This window comes from Dysidea avara, chromosome 15, assembly GCF_963678975.1.
Source record: "Dysidea avara chromosome 15, odDysAvar1.4, whole genome shotgun sequence".
Lineage (NCBI taxonomy): Eukaryota > Metazoa > Porifera > Demospongiae > Dictyoceratida > Dysideidae > Dysidea > Dysidea avara.
Genome location: NC_089286.1, coordinates 4,845,316 through 4,864,581, shown reverse-complemented (window position 1 = coordinate 4,864,581; position 19,266 = coordinate 4,845,316). Strand labels below are relative to the sequence as shown.

General features: G+C 37.7%; 1 protein-coding gene across 1 annotated transcript; it reads left to right on the top strand.

Moving 5' to 3' along the window:
• The first annotated feature begins 568 nt into the window (after positions 1 to 568).
• LOC136245717 (uncharacterized) lies at positions 569 to 16,708 on the top strand. Its single transcript, XM_066037201.1, has 14 exons — positions 569 to 632; positions 689 to 806; positions 1,826 to 1,937; positions 7,676 to 7,769; positions 8,213 to 8,267; positions 8,315 to 8,455; positions 9,342 to 9,419; positions 9,474 to 9,556; positions 11,331 to 11,432; positions 13,184 to 13,329; positions 13,578 to 13,749; positions 14,355 to 14,458; positions 16,041 to 16,125; positions 16,463 to 16,708. Exons 2-14 carry the CDS (start codon positions 692 to 694, stop codon positions 16,517 to 16,519), a joined length of 1,344 nt encoding a protein of 447 aa, XP_065893273.1. The 5' UTR covers positions 569 to 632; positions 689 to 691; the 3' UTR covers positions 16,520 to 16,708.
• The last annotated feature ends 2,558 nt before the right edge of the window (positions 16,709 to 19,266 follow it).

Sequence of the window (19,266 nt, the reverse complement as noted above, 5' to 3'; positions counted from 1 at the left end):
AAGGGGTGGCACCAAAAGGGCTAGGCCTGCATGTGATTATGCTTGCACAACTAAGTTACTGGTAAGGCTACTGGTGGTGGTCATAGAAGTATGGTGCACAGTTGCCTACCCAACTGGTAGATGCTTCCTCTGCCCCTGGTATCTCATAACTACTGCAAGTGTCCCATAATTGGCTAATTGAGCGCATCTTAATTTTTCTGTAGCTCACTGATTTCACACTTTAGCTATACCACCAGTAGATATAGAGCAGTAGCTAGTGACTGGCTGTAACTACTTTGGACTAGGTGACTTCCTTTTGTTTTCACTGTGACAGATGATTAAATATGTGTGTCTCATGGCCATAGTTGGGTCATTGACCATGCATGCATGCCATGCTCTAACTACTGGTATAATATTCTGCTCAGAAGAATGATTATTGAGATTAAATAGCTAGCTACCACACCGGTAGATAGCTATCAAGATAGGCATAAATTTGGAAGTTTGAATCCGCTAAAATACAATAGGCCAAATTAAGTTACTCGCGAAATTGCGCAGTGTAGGAATAAGCGCATAAAAATAATTGCTTAAAGCGCATTAAATTCAGTATTATTTCTATATAAAGCACATCTGGTTTGAAAACTGCGATACACAAAGTAAGGCAACTTTTGTATTCCTATAGCGTCCTTTAAAAAATGTCATTGTCGTGTAGGTAATGTCGCGCAGAAAGCAGCAACGCGAGTCGGCTAATCCTCACGAACAAGCTACCCAGACGACGAACGAGAAGATTCTGAAAGACTGTTATGATTTGTACACGTCTCAAGACCATGGTAATACTTAAGTCAAATAAATATGTACTTAAAATATATTTTTTAATTTTTTAAATATGCTGCATCAGCCAAACATAGCTGATGTCCAGCTACACATTACATGTTTTGTTTTTATCTGCTTTACCAGTTAGGCACTGAAGGGCGAACACTGGAGGCAAAGACTGTACGAGGTGTTTACCACTTGCCAGGGAACCAAAGCAAAAATCGTTGACTAAAGTGAAACGGGACAAATACCTAGAAAGGGTTTGAAAAATCCATCCCTAGCGTGACTTTGATCTGCAGGCCAAGCGCCACACTTGGTGGTCATGCCCTAAGTATATTGTATTTTTGTGTCTCCATATTTTTGATGTGTTTGTTTTGATGTGTTTGTTGCTGATTGTCAGAGGGTAATTATAATCAACCAATCTTGAGTCCTATTTGGGTGAAGAAAAACATCAAAAACTTTCTACCTACAAACTTATCGTATAGCCTAAATATTTCGAGGGGAAAATTATTTGAGGTTGAGTATTGCTACCTGAGTTAAATTATTAGCAGATTTGCAAACAATCCCAAATGCATTAATCTACAGTGTGTAAAATTTTTGCTGTTAACCCCCAAAACCTTGAAATCAGCAAAAAATTTCTCCCTCAGTTGTGTAGGAGGTATGTTGATCTGCTACCACGGTAAAAGTCTTTTGACTACATTATTGTGACTTCACAGCAAATGCTACCAATTGTGGGTTTTAAATTCTTCATCCCCCAGACCATTGATGTTGCAGTACTACATATGCATATGACATCATTATTGCATAGTAAACATTTTCAGCACAGTTTTGGCTTTGCAAAGCTGTCAATTCTAGACGGCAGTCTTATTGTCTTTGTGTGTCATGAGCTTGTAGACCAGTGAGTTATGTCAAACAGGTATAGTTACCCATACCACATGTACTGTGACTACTGTCCACATAATATTTTTACTTGTGTCAATTATGTAGAGGTTGCTATTGTGTAAAATGATGGTCACATGCTGATCACATGCTGTAGGGCTGGTGAAGTGTGCTGAGGAGCTAGGTCTCACTGTGCTAGTTCCACGACGTAAGATTACTGTGTTACTGATTGGCAATCATTCTGCTGGAAAAAGCTCATTTATTAACTGGTATGTTTGTTTGTACAGCACTGTGCCTTTATTTGGTCATGTTTTAGTATTGAATAGGCAGCACTGTGCTTCTATTTTGAAATAGACTGTATATCATACAGTTTAGTACAGTAGTACTGTTTATTAGGGATCATGAACCAACCTTACATTGTCTTCATGACAGCACTCAACTTTCTGTTTTAGTCTTTGTTTTCTTGAAGGGGGTGTGGCTGCTAACTGAAACCAGGTGAAACAGTTTAGTAGGGGCTAGCCTACGTGCTGTAACAGGCGTGTAACGACTGAAATCAATGTAGCAGGCCTTGTAAGCTACCAGGATTGTAATTGATGAATTACAAAATAATTGATGAATTACAATTTACAAAATATGTTTAATTGTACTGTACTGCATGTATTGTTACAAAACAAAAAAACTGATAGCATGTGTAACCCGGGGTGAGCCTTGAATGCGTCAGGAGCGCCTCGAATCACAGATTATTATCACACGTGTCTCCTCACAAACTACACAGCACACATGACATTAAAGTGTAACGAGATCCGTTTACTATACATTACATCACTATTACATAACTACTTATAATTGCTAATGTTATATATAGCAGTGTTACACATGCTGTGGTTAATTTAATTTATAAAGAATTGATTAATTCAAGGGATAGTATTTACTGGGTGTCTGGTTTTTAGCAGTAGTACAGCATCAACTTGTTTTGTAAATTCATGACCACTAGTCCATGCTCAAAGTGTTCAAAGATCCCTCACCAACCTAACTACAACTCCCTTTAACTGTTAATTTCCCCTCCTTTTAAGTAATCTTAGACTAGTAAGTAAACTTTGTAGCTAATCACTACTACAATTTAGCTTCCGGCCACTGACACAGGATGTCAGTGGACCATCAGTGTGCTGCCATATGTCCCGATTCTATCATACCAACATCTGCAACTTGTATGTACGTATGTATATGTACACTGTAAAGTTCATTATTATTATTATATTATTATATAGTACCTTGCATATGTATATGTAGCTATGTATCACAATTCTAGTTTAATCATGTTCCTGAGTGAGGTGCAGTGATTATAAATGTAATAATGCAGAAAGGCTAGTCACTTACATTCCATTAGACTCTATTTAGGCTGTTTTGGGTGGGTAATAAATCTCATATACTCCACCTTGTTTTCTAATATACTCCACGCCTTTAAGCACAATATGACATATGCTCAAAATCGGATTTGTCCAATCGCTATGCGTTGTTCACGTGCAGTGATTTAACGAGCGCGATTATTTAGTCACGTGAGGACGCATAGTTGCCATGGCGCTAGTATTATCGTAAGAAAACCAGCCGCTTTTGCCGAGCCTACAGCAGAAACAGCCATGGATGAGGTAAGTGATCTGAGTGTAATGTGAAATAGAGTCTAAAACAGTTATACGGGCACAATGTGGAGTCTATGAAATTTATAAACCCTCAGGCCCTTAGTAGTCCATTATTGATACAGACCATGGCCTGGTGGCTACGCCAGACTAAATCACTTACTTGTACATGCAAGGTTGCAGTGTCCTTCGTACATGTGCTTTGTGTGTACCATTCTACAAGCAGTCCATTTCCTGATGGCAGGTGACGTCTCACATATAATCAAAGTCCTGTACTCACCAAGAGGGGGGGGATTTGCCCCCCCCTTCCATCACTAAGTAGTATTTTTTTAAATTTCTGTCACAAGCTTACCAGGAACTGACACGCATCCCAAATTACTGTTTGCGCTACTACGCGAGTACACACAATATTCAACTCATTTGTGAATCACTATAATAATGTGATGATTTCTTGAGCATTACAAGCAATGAATACAACGATGCACTAAAAATATGAATCCCCAGGGGTTTCCCCCGTATACCTTTACCGAACAAAAATATTAGACACACAATTCCAGAGGAGGTTGGTTATGCGTCATCATTCATCTTGTGATCTCAAAGGAAGGGTTGAACTAATTTAACCTTCACACCTCTTAATATTCTAAAGGACGGATTGTATATCCATACCAGAGCGTCCCAGTTGTATTACAAGCCTACTCAGTGCAATGCGCTGCTTTACTAGCTGCTAAACAAGCTTTAACACATAGAACAATGCTTGGTTGCATAATTTCGCGTCATAGGATTATGACGTGTGACCAGAGATGGGGTAACGCGTTACGTAATATAACGCGTTACATAATATATATTACAATTCACGATTCTGAGTAATATAACGCGTTACTTTTGGAAATGCAGTAATATAACTTTAAGTTACTTTTGGAAACTATAATTCATTACTAGTAACGAAAGAAGTAATATTAATACGTAACGAGTAACTTTACCGCGATGTAACGAACGATACTACAAGTAAAGATGAACAAGTAACGCATTATAAATGCCAATTATCCATTCCACTGTAATCACCTTAATCCATTAACCTTTCTTCTATAATGGTGCTCAGGTGTTGCATGTACACGTGTGTGACTGATGCGCATCACGTGACTGTACGTGGTTTACAGTATATGTTAACTTTAACTTAGCTGTCTTAATAAAAAAGTAACTTAGTATTAGTAACTTAATATTTATAGCTAATATTATTAAGTTAGTAACTTAATATGTAATATTATTAAGTTACTCTGCATTCTAAGTAATATGTAACTGTAATATATTATACTGATATAAAAGTAATATGTAACTGTAATATATTATACTGATATAAAAGTAATATGTAATATATTACTTTCATGAAGTAACTTCCCCAACTCTGCGTGTGACCAACCTCCTCTGACAAAATTCTATATTTAGCCTACACTACTCATGTGATAGTGCATTTTTCGAACCTAAAAAAACAAGTGACCCGCTCAAAGTGACAAGTAATACGAGATGATGCTACAAACCTACTGCCTACGAGGTGATAAAGTGTTAAATGGACTAACTTTACTTTCCCGAGTTAATCACACTGGATCTTCGTACAGTGCAGTGGCATGCCAGTTAAATTTTTTTTTTACTTTGTCAGTCACTCAGATGATCCATCACAATTGACTTACAAACTCTGCTAACAGGAGAGGTGTAGAGCTGGGATTTCGTGTCAATACATGGCGTTTGAATTTCGCCGGCTGAAGTGAGTCAGTTCGTAATACTATGCCAGTGTGCTAGGACTGCAGCACAGACTGTGGCTGACGTAAGTAACTGTAACACATTGTATTTCTACTAAAATGTTCACAATGTAGTTAGTTCTACTGGATTGTGGGCAAATTTGTTGGAGTACAGTTGTAGCACGTGCGATGATGCTCGACGAAAATACTTTCATTGATAGTGATAACTGGTAGCAATCAGTAATGAAGTAGTTATGTAGTTAGTTACATAAGCTGGAATAATACAACACCGTATGTTGGCTAGCCCATCATTGGGTCATTAGCCTTTTGTGCAAGTATGAATAATGTTAAGCGTTTTGTGGGGGATGCCTGCCCCCACCTTCTGGCTAGCTACGTCCCTGCCTGTACTTCATACGTTTGTTAAGCAACTCATCCGGTCTGTAACTGAAATTAGCTAGCATTGCAAACTGCATGTATATATAGTAATCCAACAACTGAATGTGTTACTGTATAAAACTCTCAATAGCAGCTTGATGTATTATATTGATATACGTCAAGCGATTAGCCAATAGAATTAGTATTACACTTGTTTGTCAAGGTCCCTTGACAAAAATCTATAATACTAATTTGATTGGCTAGAATAGTGTGGTGTGTTTCTATTAGAAGTAAATGTCCGACTTGAAAACTATTGTTACCATAGTGATAGATGCCCAAGGTATAAAACAATATGGTTGCTTAGCAACGGTTGCTAGGTAACCATTGCTAAGGCAAAACTCATTTTGATACCATAGCAACGGTTACCAGGCAACAGTTGCTAAGTGTGATTGGTCTTTTGCTGTGGTTATTTTTAAATTTCTGTTGCCTAGTAACAGTTGCTATGGTTGTCGGATTAATTTGCAATAGGACAGATGGCTGTGGTATTCGGGATTAATAGTTCTCTCATTGTAAACAGGAAGGAAATAGTGCTCGGCTTCGCCTCGCACTATTTTACTCCTTCCTGTTCACAATGCTCGCACTATTAATCCCGAATACCACAGCCATCCGTCCTATTACATATACTTACAAACAAGGATACTGATCAATTATTTCATTTACATACAGCAACGCTGTATCATGGAAGAATTGTCATTGTACACTAGGGCCCTGCAGTATTGCCATAAACAGTGTTGGGAGTAATGCGTTACGTAATATTATTACTTTTGTGGTAACTAAGTAATATAACGAAATACGCTGTAAAAACAGGTAATATAACTCAAGTTACTTTACTTACAAATGTAACATGTTACCTAAGTAATATAGTTACTGTAACGAATCTAATATTACATAATATTATTACTACAAGTAACGAAGTTACTAATCTCGTTAGAAATTCACTGAGTAACGCCTAGCCACAACGAAGTAATGAAGCCTACTGAATGAAGCTTATTCATTGGCTTCTTACTTATAACCAAGATTTGCACATTGTCCAACAACACAATCATGTCACGTGAGTTTCACATGTGACAGCTTAAGGGTGTGGACACAAAGTAATATAATATGTAATATTATTATAGTTACTTTATTATATGGGTAATATGTAACTGTAACTAAATAATTCAGTTGTAAGTAATATGTAACTAGCTACTTTTACAAAGTAACTTGCCCAACACTGGCCATAAACCTTAGTTTATTTAAAGGTGATGCCTCAATACACAGTAGGTACTGCCCTTGAATGGATTCAGTACAAGAGAGGATTGAATGTAAAAAGTGCAACATTTAGTAAGAGACAAGGCAACAGAACATTTGTGCTCAGCTACCCTTTCTCACATTTTGTTTTGATGCCACAACATCCTAATTCCTTGTATTAACTACAGTGGAACCTCGCTTATCAGGACCTCTGTTATCCCGGCACATCCATTGTCTGGACAGCCAAAATTAGTCACAGGATATTTGGTCTCTGATATATTGAAGCTTGGGTTAAAAGGAGGGAGCTAAAGGTTGCTGTTTGCCTGTTAGGTGGTTTGTTTATTCTAGTAATACTTGGAGAATAGTTCACTGGATGAACATGTGTATTCCAATATGTTGGTGTAACAATGACCTATACACTTGGAGATGGAAGCTGTACTGTGCTTGACCGATGGCCGCTATGGTAAGGAAGGACGAAGCAGATGTATTACATGGGTGTCAATGTGCTGAAGATTTCTTCCTAAGTAAATTTGAAACGTATTTGTGAAAGAAGTAGCACCATAGATGTAGCCACTTTTCTGTTATGCTTGACTGAACGCATTAGTTAGGCAGGCAGTATAGAAAATTCTGTTTAACAATTTTTACTTACAACTTGCTGAAAACATTTCTGGTCAATCTGAAGGCACTTGATTTAACCTAACCAATACTGTCATGTGCCATGAGGGAAAACCAAGGCAGGTTTTTGTGTGATATTTTATTATGGGCCATGCCCAAACCTTTATCCCCACTATACAGTACTATCATACTGTATGATGTAATGATTCATTAAAAAAAATTGTATAAACAGTTGTTGAACTAATACACAGGTAATCAGGTCCCAATATTTTAGTGATGTGTACTGTAAGTGTATGTGCTTTATTTTGCATCTGATAGTAGTTGTTGCTATAGTAACTTGTTTGATGTATTTCTATGTAGGTATATTGAAGAACATGTTTTGAAAACAGGTGTTGCCATAGAAACCCAAGGGTTTGCATTTGTGACCAGTGGCAAGAAGAGGGAGTCACTAACAGTAAGTAGTGATGTCATCATGTGATGTCATGTATTGCAGTGTTGTTAGTGTGTTCCTTCTTCTTACCTTGTGTGTATGACTGTCTCTGTTAAATCAATCAGTAATGGAGACACCTAAGTGTGATAGATCCTAACTGCTAGTTCAATTTTGTAGTTTCGACTTTCTAACTGCCTGCTTCACAGTCTTTTGGTAGCCTTCTTGCCCTATAGGAATGGTGAATAAATAAAACATATCAATTTATACCTCCATATCACAACATTTCAAGTTAATAACTTGTTCACAAGTGAAGTTATGAGATGGCAAGTTTATACAGTCAGACCAGTAAATAAGTTTGTTTTGAGATGGAATGCTCAATTATGTTCGGTGCAAGAAATATAAATTGTCCAAATGTTGGTCGTACATGTATGTATATGTACGATGTTATCACTGTATCTGTATTGTAGGGTAATGCAACTCTCAAGCTTTATCCACACTTTAAGGAACTGGAAAAGCTTGAAGGTAGGTTAGTCATATCATCCAACTCTATTTATTTCACACAAGTACAGGTGTAGTGAATTACCTGACAACAGAGGTGTCCACATCACGTCAAAAGAAGTTTGGCATGGTTGTGTTTGTTGATACCCCAGGGCTTGTTGATGGAGACATGAAGTATCCCTTCAACGTGGATGACTCTATAGTGTGGCTGGGTAGGTGTGGGGGCATGACAGGGGTATGAGTGGGTGAGGGTCTGTGCTGTAGTACGTGGCATGATCGTTAATAATGAACATACAGTACAAAATTATTACCAATTCCCAGTAAATAACCCTGTGCATACCATTTAGAAATTTCAAGCTGTTTTTTTTTTATTGCAGTAGTTTGTTTAAGATTTTGTGTGTTAATGCATGTGGTTGTGTATCAGTGACACCTGCTCACAGTACAATAGAGCTGTGACCTGAACCAAATGTACATAACCGATTATTGACTCCCTACAACCGATCGATTAACCGATTAATTGGTTTAATGATCATTTTTACCTTTTTCAATGTAATTTTGTACATCGACAGTGTTTTTGTAATCAAACATGCTGTTTGACATAAGTAGTAAGGAGGCTTTGATTTGTAACTCCTAACAAATAAACAATAAACAGCCTCCTCGCTCACTTTAATACACTCTTTATGACTAAAACTGTAAACAATTCTGTGGTCATGTGATCCAAATGTATAATTGATTGTTACACACATAGCCCAATTATCAATCACCCTCAACAATAACCGATTGATTAACCGATTATTGTATAACCGATTACAGCCCTACAGTACAATGAGACCTTTTTCATCCAATTTTTCTATGGTAGAACTGGTGACCAATTAGAGTGATTTATCAGTGGGTTTGGATTGAATGCTCTATTAGAGTATTTGAGTAAGAGAGTTCTTACTGTATATGAGCTCTTGTGATATAAACGGACTTCGATTATTTAAACAAAAACAACTTAAACGTTTAAGTATAACTCTTGGAATTGGCACCTAGATAACAGTAAGCTTATTATCATAATTAGTCATCTGTAAGAGTACTGTTGTCATGTCACCCTGTTAGGTGGACTAGCTGATCTCATATTTGTCTTCTTTGATCCAATGGGACAAGCATTGTGTAGGCGGACACTAAATGTTGTTGGTGAGTCAGTAGGTGTGTGTAGTGTGTGTTGTAGCTGGTCTGGTGTACTGGTAGAACGACTGAATGAGAAGTACACTGATCGTATTAAGTTCTACCTTAGTAAATCTGATACTGCTGGAACTGAAACTGATAGACAGGTTTGTGTGTGACTCTGTGTGTGCGTATAGTGTAGTGTGTTTGTGTTTGTAGTCGGTGTGTGTGTGTGTGTGTGTGTGTGTGTGTGTGTGTGTGTGTGTGTGTGTGTGTGTGTGTGTGTGTGTGTGTGTGTGTGTTGTATAGTGTGTTCGTGTGTGTGTTGTATAGTGTGTTCGTGTGTGTGTTGTATAGTGTGTTCGTGTGTGTGTTGTATAGTGTGTTCGTGTGTGTGTTGTATAGTGTGTTCGTGTGTGTGTTGTATAGTGTGTTCGTGTGTGTGTTGTATAGTGTGTTCGTGTGTGTGTTGTATAGTGTGTTCATGTGTGTGTTGTATAGTGTGTTCGTGTGTGTGTTGTATTGTGTGTGTAGTGTAGTGTGTGTGTGTGTGTAGTGTAGTGTGTTTGTGTGTGTAGTGTAGTGTGTTTGTGTGTGTAGTGTAGTGTGTTTGTGTGTGTAGTGTAGTGTGTTTGTGTGTGTAGTGTAGTGTGTTTGTGTGTGTAGTGTAGTGTGTTTGTGTGTGTAGTGTAGTGTGTTTGTGTGTGTAGTGTAGTGTGTTTGTGTGTGTAGTGTAGTGTGTTTGTGTGTGTAGTGTAGTGTGTTTGTGTGTGTAGTGTAGTGTGTTTGTGTGTGTTGTATTGTGTGTGTGCGTGCGTGTGTGTAGTGTAGTGTGTTTGTGTGTGTGTGTAGTGTGTTTGTGTGTGTATAGCGTGTGTGTGTGTGTGTGTGTTGTGTTTGTGAACCACTAGATTTGTATAGTTGAAGTGTACAGCTTGTAAACTAGTGTGCACCAATTAGCCAATCACCATTCAGCCACTTTATGCAATATGATATTACAGTAGGCAAATTATGATGAATTAATTGTACACATTCAGTCTGTTGCAGATACTATTAGTTGAATCAAGTGCTGCCGTCTAGTAGTAGTCATGATAGTATCTGCCGTCTGGGAGTAGTCATGATAGTATCTGCAAGAACATGTGGTCATGACGAGATTTTGATTAGGTTTATAGTTGAAGTTGTACAGGGTACAATTTGTGTTTGATAATTGAATTAGTATTTAGTGGGATTGATCAACTACAGTGGTTCTAAGAGACCTTGCGCCACAACAAGATGTTACATGCGGTTTGAACTTCAAAAATGAAATGATTTGATTAGACGAAATCTTGTGCATGTGATTTTGCTTGTTTTTGTTGTCACACAAGGTCTCTTAGAACTGCTGTACTAAATGTTATGTTTGCTTGCTACTACACAAGCCATAACACGGCACAAATTATACTGCTTGGGCTCGAAGTTCACTGTATGCAGTGTTATAGAATAATTTCCTTTAGCCAAGCACATACACAAATGAAGCATTATGAGGTGTCTGATGTTGTCCATCCTTTAAATTCATATAATATACTAATCAATGAATTGATTTTGTTAATGTTTGGACAGCATTGAGTAAAGCACACGCATCTGTGTGTGTGTTGTCTGTACACGTGGTGCGTGCGTGTGTCCATGTACATGTGCGTGTGCATGTGATCTGTGTACGTGTGATCTGTGTACATGTGAGTGTGTGTCTCTGTGTGTGTCTGTGTGATCTGTGTACGTGTGTGTCTGTGTGTGGGTGTACGTGTGTGTGATCTGTGTACGTGCGTGTGTGTGCGTGTGATCTGTGTACGTGCGTGTGTGTGTGTGTGATCTGTGTACGTGTGCGTGTGTGTGTTTGTGTGTGTGTGCATGTGTATAGATGATGTTTTCTGTACCGTGTATTTATCAAATTTCCACTTGTCACTACAGAAGGTGATGGTACAGATTACTCAGGAGTTGTGTAAGAGGCCAGGACTCAACAGAGCGGGATTTGAGATGCCAACCATATTTGTGCCGTCACTAACAGAAAAGGTTGTCATTGTCTGACTGCCAGTTTGTTTCTATGTATCTATTAATCTGTGTATGCTGTGTGATGTTGTACGTGTAGAAGACTAGAAGGTCTTGTAAGACTTGGAGCTACAGTAATTGTTTTGTATGCTAGTATAGCTTAAGCTACTTACATCATATTTCTGTTCATAATTCTCACCTAGAATGCATACATAACATCCATCACAACTCTTAGTAGATGTTGTGGTATTATTAGCATGAGTTACGCCACCTGTTTTATTGAGTACCTTATTAGCTACATATGGACAGGTACATAGTGAGTGACCTACCATAGATTCCCTAAAATTTCGGCATCTCTAAATATTCGGCACTCCCCGTGCTTTGAATGCAATGTGCTCTAAATTTCGGCAAGCACAGGAAAATTTTTAATTATAAGTGCGCTAATTTTTCAGCACTTGGAGTACTAGTTGACGAAGGTCTCTTGAGTACTGAGGATTCCCAGTGACCTCACACAATATGCTACCTCGATGCTGGATGAAGCACCAAGTGTGAAATTGTTCAGGGAACGTGCCCAACGATATCATCGTGTGACATCACGGCTCGCGGCAAGCATCATGGCTACCGTAAAACAATCTTCGTTTTTGTTCACTGAATAAAATCTCTCCTGGCCCCACTTCTCCTTGTAATATGATACACCCTCAGATAACGCTTTGTTAAACCATGAAACACTTCATGCAGCATCTGGAAGCGAGACTCACGAGATAGTTTAATAATATTTATATTGATTGTGGTTTCTATGTTGAAATCCTTAATATTACGTCTGGATGATTGTATTCAAAATTGATGTAATAATGACATTGACCATCCCTCCTGGATAATGGATAATGCAGAAAGTTGCTAGTGATGTTCAACGTGGCAATGTTGCTTCTGTAATGCCAACAATACCATCATCCCAGGACTGGGTAGAGTTTGCCTCTCTGCCCACTGTTTAAGTGTTTTATATTATTATCTTTGCAGTTGTAAAAAAAAAATGTATATAGTGCTGCGGTCAAGTGAGTGTTGCAGTATCGTTAGTTCCGCCTCAAGGCGTTCCGGCTGTTGGTCCCTGTAGAAAGAAATCCAGAAAGTAAGGCCACTCCAAATAAATTCTCTGTTTCCCGTCCACCACCCGCATCTATAGTTACTGTCAACTCTAAATATTCCATTATTCTGTATTCTTCCATTATTTTCCAGTTATCGTTGCATATTGACAGGCTCACTTGAAACCATGTCAGCTCACTTGGAAGCAGTACTATCAAGTCGGCACGAACTTCACCTTTGTGCTATTTTTGCAACTTAAAAAGGAAGGAACAAGCTTAAGCATGCTTTTATGCAGTTTTTTATGGTTGTGCCAGGCAAATGATGGCTTGAAAAGCTTATAATGAAATAATGGAATGGACCGCCTGCCCGCTTGCAAATATGCTTGACTCCAGGACAGGAAACAGAGAATTTATTTGGAGTGGCCTAAGCAGTAAGCGGATCGCAAATAACATAGCCATGAAGCGTGCAGACTGTATTAGGGATAGATTCCTAAAAATTTGACAATAGCACCAGGTTGGTACATTTTTTCCTAATCGTTTGGCCAGACACGAACGGAATTAATTTATTTCTGCCGAATTTTTAGGGAATCTATGGTATGACACTTTAGACATTTACCTAATTGTTAAATCAACTTATTATACACAATTTGAATAAATATTTGTGCTATATATCTTATCTTGTTATTGTACTTGTAGCAACCTCGTTGTGAGAATCAGATAGATGAGTTGTGTCAGGAGGTGGAGAAAACGATCAACCAAGCTGTACAGACAACACTGAACACTTTAGAGAAGGATTGTAACACTATCACACAAGAGATTGATCGGCGACTAGACCAGGATAGGTTAGGAGGCTTCTGATACGTTTAATGTTCTTTTAATACTTTACACTTTTGGCTAAGAAGAAGACTATAATAATTATTTACTCTGTAAAGAATTTGTTGACATCACATGAAAGCCCAGTGATAGTGACATCATCACTTGGGCTAGTATTGTAGCCCAGTCAACTTTTATGCTTTTATGATACATGTGTTTGGGACCCAGCTCCCTGATGTGGTCACTACAATGAGGTGGTCATTTTATTGTATATTAGGCAGAGAGTGAGCACCAACTGTTGTGGATTAGTGAAGGGATATTTCCTGGGTCTGGCCAGTTTCTGTCTTCTCCAACTACTAATTGTTGTCACTGTCAACAAGGATACACTTACTACCATCATCAGACAGTTCCTTGGTGAAGAAGGAACACTTGTAATGAAAGAACTAATTGTGAGTAAGCCATAGTTTAGTGGGTGTGGTGTTTGTGTAGTGACAGTAGTTTGTGCTCTGAAGTATGTCAATTTTGAATTAGGTCAATTTAACAGTTAAATTTTATGATTACTGTATTAGAAAGTTTTATCATTTTACGTATGTACTAATGGCAAAGTACTTGCTGAGCTACTCCAACTTGATTTCCTGTTTCCTGTCCACCGAATGCATGGTATTTTAGTCAAGCCAGAATATTTCATCTTTTCATAAACTGAGCAATCACATGATTGTTTTATATTTTGAACATGTGGCAAAGCTATGCTCACAGGTTAATCTGACTAATTTACTTGCACCTTTATCCACGTCACCATGAATTGTCCGCCTTGTAGCTATGTAGTAGAAATGTGGAAATGATGGGTATGGAATTTTCTGCCCGCCTGCATGGCAAAGTTTGTTTCGTCAGGACGGGAAACAGGGAATCAAGTTGGAGTGGCCTCACAACTAACTGTATATTCTTTATTCTCGTTGTGTACAAAGTTGTGTATGTTACAAAGCTCTAATGCTTTACTTTATACTGTCTATATGTGTGTGGTCAAATACTAACATAATAATTTATCCACTTACAGGCACAAACACAGGCAGTGTGGCAACTATTACCGTCCACTTACTCCTTAGTAGTCCTAACTGTATTGATATTAGTGTTCTTGTACTTGGCCAGTGTAACTGTCAGGTAGTGACTTGTGTGTAGTGTACTGTAACATAGTGTATAACTGTGTGTATAGTCAGGTATTGTAGTGTAGTGTAACATAGTGTATAACTGTGTGTATAGTCAGGTATTGTAGTGTAGTGTAACATAGTGTATAACTGTGTGTATAGTCAGGTATTGTAGTGTAGTGTAACATAGTGTATAACTGTGTGTATAGTCAGGTATTGTAGTGTAGTGTAACATAGTGTATAACTGTGTGTATAGTCAGGTATTGTAGTGTAGTGTAACATAGTGTATAACTGTGTGTATAGTCAGGTATTGTAGTGTAGTGTAATGTAATGTATAACTGTGTGTATAGTCAGGTATTGTAGTGTAGTGTAACATAGTGTATAACTGTGTGTATAGTCAGGTATTGTAGTGTAGTGTAACATAGTGTATAACTGTGTGTATAGTCAGGTATTGTAGTGTAGTGTAACATAGTGTATAACTGTGTGTATAGTCAGGTATTGTAGTGTAGTGTAACATAGTGTATAACTGTGTGTATAGTCAGGTATTGTAGTGTAGTGTAACATAGTGTATAACTGTGTGTATAGTCAGGTATTGTAGTGTAGTGTAACATAGTGTATAACTGTGTGTATAGTCAGGTATTGTAGTGTAGTGTAACATAGTGTATAACTGTGTGTATAGTCAGGTATTGTAGTGTAGTGTAACATAGTGTATAACTGTGTGTATAGTCAGGTATTGTAGTGTAGTGTAACATAGTGTATAACTGTGTGTATAGTCAGGTATTGTAGTGTAGTGTAACATAGTGTATAACTGTGTGTATAGTCAGGTATTGTAGTGCAGTGTAACATAGTGTATAACTGTGTGTATAGTCAGGTATTGTAGTGTAGTGTAACATAGTGTATAACTGTGTGTATAGTCAGGTATTGTAGTGTAGTGTAACATAGTGTATAACTGTGTGTATAGTCAGGTATTGTAGTGTAGTGTAACATAGTGTATAACTGTGTGTATAGTCAGGTATTGTAGTGTAGTGTAACATAGTGTATAACTGTGTGTATAGTCAGGTATTGTAGTGTAGTGTAACATAGTGTATAACTGTGTGTATAGTCAGGTATTGTAGTGTAGTGTAACATAGTGTATAACTGTGTGTATAGTCAGGTATTGTAGTGTAGTGTAACATAGTGTATAACTGTGTGTATAGTCAGGTATTGTAGTGTAGTGTAATGTAATGTATAACTGTGTGTATAGTCAGGTATTGTAGTGCAGTGTAACATAGTGTATAACTGTGTGTATAGTCAGGTATTGTAGTGTAGTGTAATGTAATGTATAACTGTGTGTATAGTCAGGTGTACTGTACCGTTAGTGCTGTACACAGTGCAGTGTGCACATGGTAATTAGGTACCTATCTCGTAGGTATACAATTGTTTATGTACATAGTGTGAAATGTAAGACCATTAATCAGTGTGTGCATGCGTGCGTGTGTGTGTGTGTGTGTGTCTTGGGTATTAAAAATTGTGTGCTTACTTCATGGTTTATTGCCATACTTATACACTTACAGTTCTACTGCACTGATGTACATGGCTTATTTCTTTGTGCTCAACAGGTCAAAGCCTACACTGAGTAGAAGGGAGAAGAAAGACTTGCTAGCAAGAAAAGAACACATCATCAAAAATGTCCGACCGGTAAAGGTAATCATCACATATAGCTTGATGGATGGGCAGCCAAAATATATCTTGTCAATATCTGATTTGCTAATCAACAAAAAAAAATTAATCCTTAGCTTAATGCTTTTGTGTATTCACATAAAGCTTTCATTTGACTTACAATCCTCAAAAGTTACAACCTTTAGCCAGCCATGATGGTGTATATTGCATAACAAGTCGTTATTATTATTATATAATGTACAGACCTCAATCACGAGTATAATGTACATGATTAGTTAACAAACTAAACGTTACACTGTTATACACCACCAACTGTTGCTGTCCTTTTTACCAGTATACATATATCATTTCTGTTCTACAGGAACGTCTCTACCAGAACTACCTCAAACAGAGTATCAGTGCTGCTGATTTGTATTAGTGAATGTTGTAATTTAACAATTTCTGCTTGTGTTGTGCAGTACTACTATAAATATTTGTACATTGTCCTGACATGTCCACAAAATCTGTTATACCAAGCAGTGAGGAAAAATATAAACCAGGTTGAGGACAATGTTTTTAATTTATCACTACTGTCCATCAAGTTTCATGATGTTACATATGAGCTATTTCATGGGCCTGCTTATCTACTGGTAGTTGTATGTATTCTTGTGGGTGTGAGTACAACAATTTCTGATAAAGATGTGTGATGTTTAAATACTGCTGAATGCTAAGGAAAGCAGGACCATGAAATAGCCTGCTTTCATGTTTATACACTATGTTAATTTATTTACATGTCATGTGTGACTCAAACGTGTCTGCAGGTACATAATCTGTGCGTGGTGTGAACTGCACTATCTCAACTCATTATTTTGTTTTATTGATTTACAACATTTATACAAGTACTGAATAAATCTCCTTACAATTATAAAATCAAACAGCGATTTGTATCTTGTTTAAAAACATACACATTCACGCTACTAAATTTCTGTATATAAGAGTATTTTATATGTGATATGTAACTAGTGGAATATCACACTCTGTAAACACATCAACGAAATTTTGCAACAATCCATGCCATGGATGGATGCCATGAGATCTCTGTGGAAAGGAAGAAAATTAAGATTTGTTCATACATCAAGTGTGAAAAAGTCTTAATTTGTAGTAGATCTTTTAAGGGTAAAGTATTTCTTACACACCTATAAAAGATGCGTGCACACATCTTGGAAAATTTCTACAACTTCTTTGATCTCCACAAAGAGATTATCACATGTACATACTTCTATTGTGCAAATAAACACTTTTCACAAGATGTGTAGAGTGTATCACTCACTGTAGAGGTACTACAAAGCATTAAAAGAGTAGTCACCTTATTGTTTACTGTGGCTGGTTATACAGCATACCTTTCAATCACTGTTATTTGTGATGTCAGTTTTAGTCGGAGAACAAGAAAGGTTGATGGCTTGGCTTACTCTACTCTTCATTGTTATCCTTACTACAGTCAGTGAGGTAACAGCACTTCACTGTTCTGATCAACAACTACCAGCTAGTAGTGATGATGACCTCCAACAAGTCACTACCCTACAGTACTGCCTGGTTGATGGCTGTACCATCAAGAGGATCGATACTGGAGAGAAACTGGGTATTGTCTACACTACCGATAGTCTCATTGTTACTACCCCAACAGATGGCTGCACTTCCATGGTAATTGCCAAACAAGACAGTGAGCTCCTTTGTGTTAAACCTAATGACGTGTTCCCAGATCAACTACCCATTGTGTACTTTGTACTGGTAATGGCTTCCCTTGTCATAGTAACTGTAGTGAGCGTGTTTATTGTCATCATGCATGTGATATTCAAAGAGCTCTGCACTGCAGTTGGCAAGCTGTTGATGTTATATAACATTTCCCTCATCTGCCATACTGTCATTATGATACCGTTACTAATAGCAGAATATCAAGTAGCGCTTAACTCCCTGGCTTTTTGTTATGGCTGTACTGTTGTCATTCTCTTATCAGCTGTCAGTAAGGAGACGTATGGTACTTGCCTACTACACCAGACAGCTTACGTTATGTATTATTCTGACAAGCTAAGATCACTTGGGCCGGAGGACTTTAAACGCCAGTTTAGATATTATTCACTGTTTCACCTTGGCACGATAATGCTTGTGTTTATTGTTATCGTTTGTTATGATTTCACAACTGGCAATTACAAAGATGCAATCTTCCCAAATGGAAGGTGTTATTTCGTTGAGCATGAATCTTTTGCAACACAATTTGCAATCATCGTTACTGGCTTCAATAAAACAGCACAAGTTGTGTTTTTTGTTGCTTATCTTTACTATGCGTATAGGGTGAACAGTGACATCAGTAACCCGGAGATCTTGAACAACCAGCAGTCTCTTCCATAAGATTGGTCTTGCTATGGGTGCAGTAGTTGGCTTAACGTACACCATTTTTGCACTTGACAGCGTATTCAACTTGGATGTGATGCTGCTAAGTGCTCTTACCGGAAGCCTTTTCCTTGCTCAGCAGTTTGTTATCTTGGCAATCTTCCTGTGCTCCAAAAAGATGCGTCACTTGTACGGAGAGTGCCTTTCTAAAGACTAAACAATGTAACACTGAACTGGAAACTGAATTAATCACTTGTTTATCATCACTGTATATTGTAGCACTTGTTACACACATAATGATTTCACTACAAGCACTGTTGTATTTGGAATGCTGGTCCAGGATAAATTACGTTATAGGAGTTTAGGCATCAAACAAAGCATTCATCATGTAGCAATAGCTAGTGTTTAAATGAAGCTTTTAGCTGCCATCGTTTGTCGTTTAGTGCAAGGGTGTAGACAAAAATTTGCTTGGATTCTTTTGGTGTAAACCGCATACAAGCTGCAAGTAAACACCTATTCCATTCAACTTAAGCATGCCTTTTTAAAGACTGTAACCACAGGTGACATTTAGTGCATGTGGTAGAACGTGAAGCTTGAAACTGGTAGGGTGTTAGGTAAATCCCAGTTGTATTACTTTTTATTCTTTTTCAAAACCTTTTGGTTACAACTTTTAATTTCTTTCTTCAACAACCTTTTCTGCTACTACTTTTAAAAAATAGTTTTTGGTAACAGGTTTTTCTTTTGTGTGTTCATTTCATTCCATATTTCTCACTGTACAGTGAAACCTGTGTATTAAGG

Excerpts from the sequence above, each read along its gene's own strand:
- LOC136245717 (XM_066037201.1), top strand. The coding sequence starts at position 692 with ATGTCGCGCAGAAAGCAGCAACGCGAGTCGGCTAATCCTCACGAACAA. Across the intron at positions 8,456-9,341 it reads TGACTCTATAGTGTGGCTGG|GTGGACTAGCTGATCTCATA; the intron begins GTAGGTGTGGGG and ends TCACCCTGTTAG. Across the intron at positions 9,557-11,330 it reads GAACTGAAACTGATAGACAG|AAGGTGATGGTACAGATTAC; the intron begins GTTTGTGTGTGA and ends TTGTCACTACAG.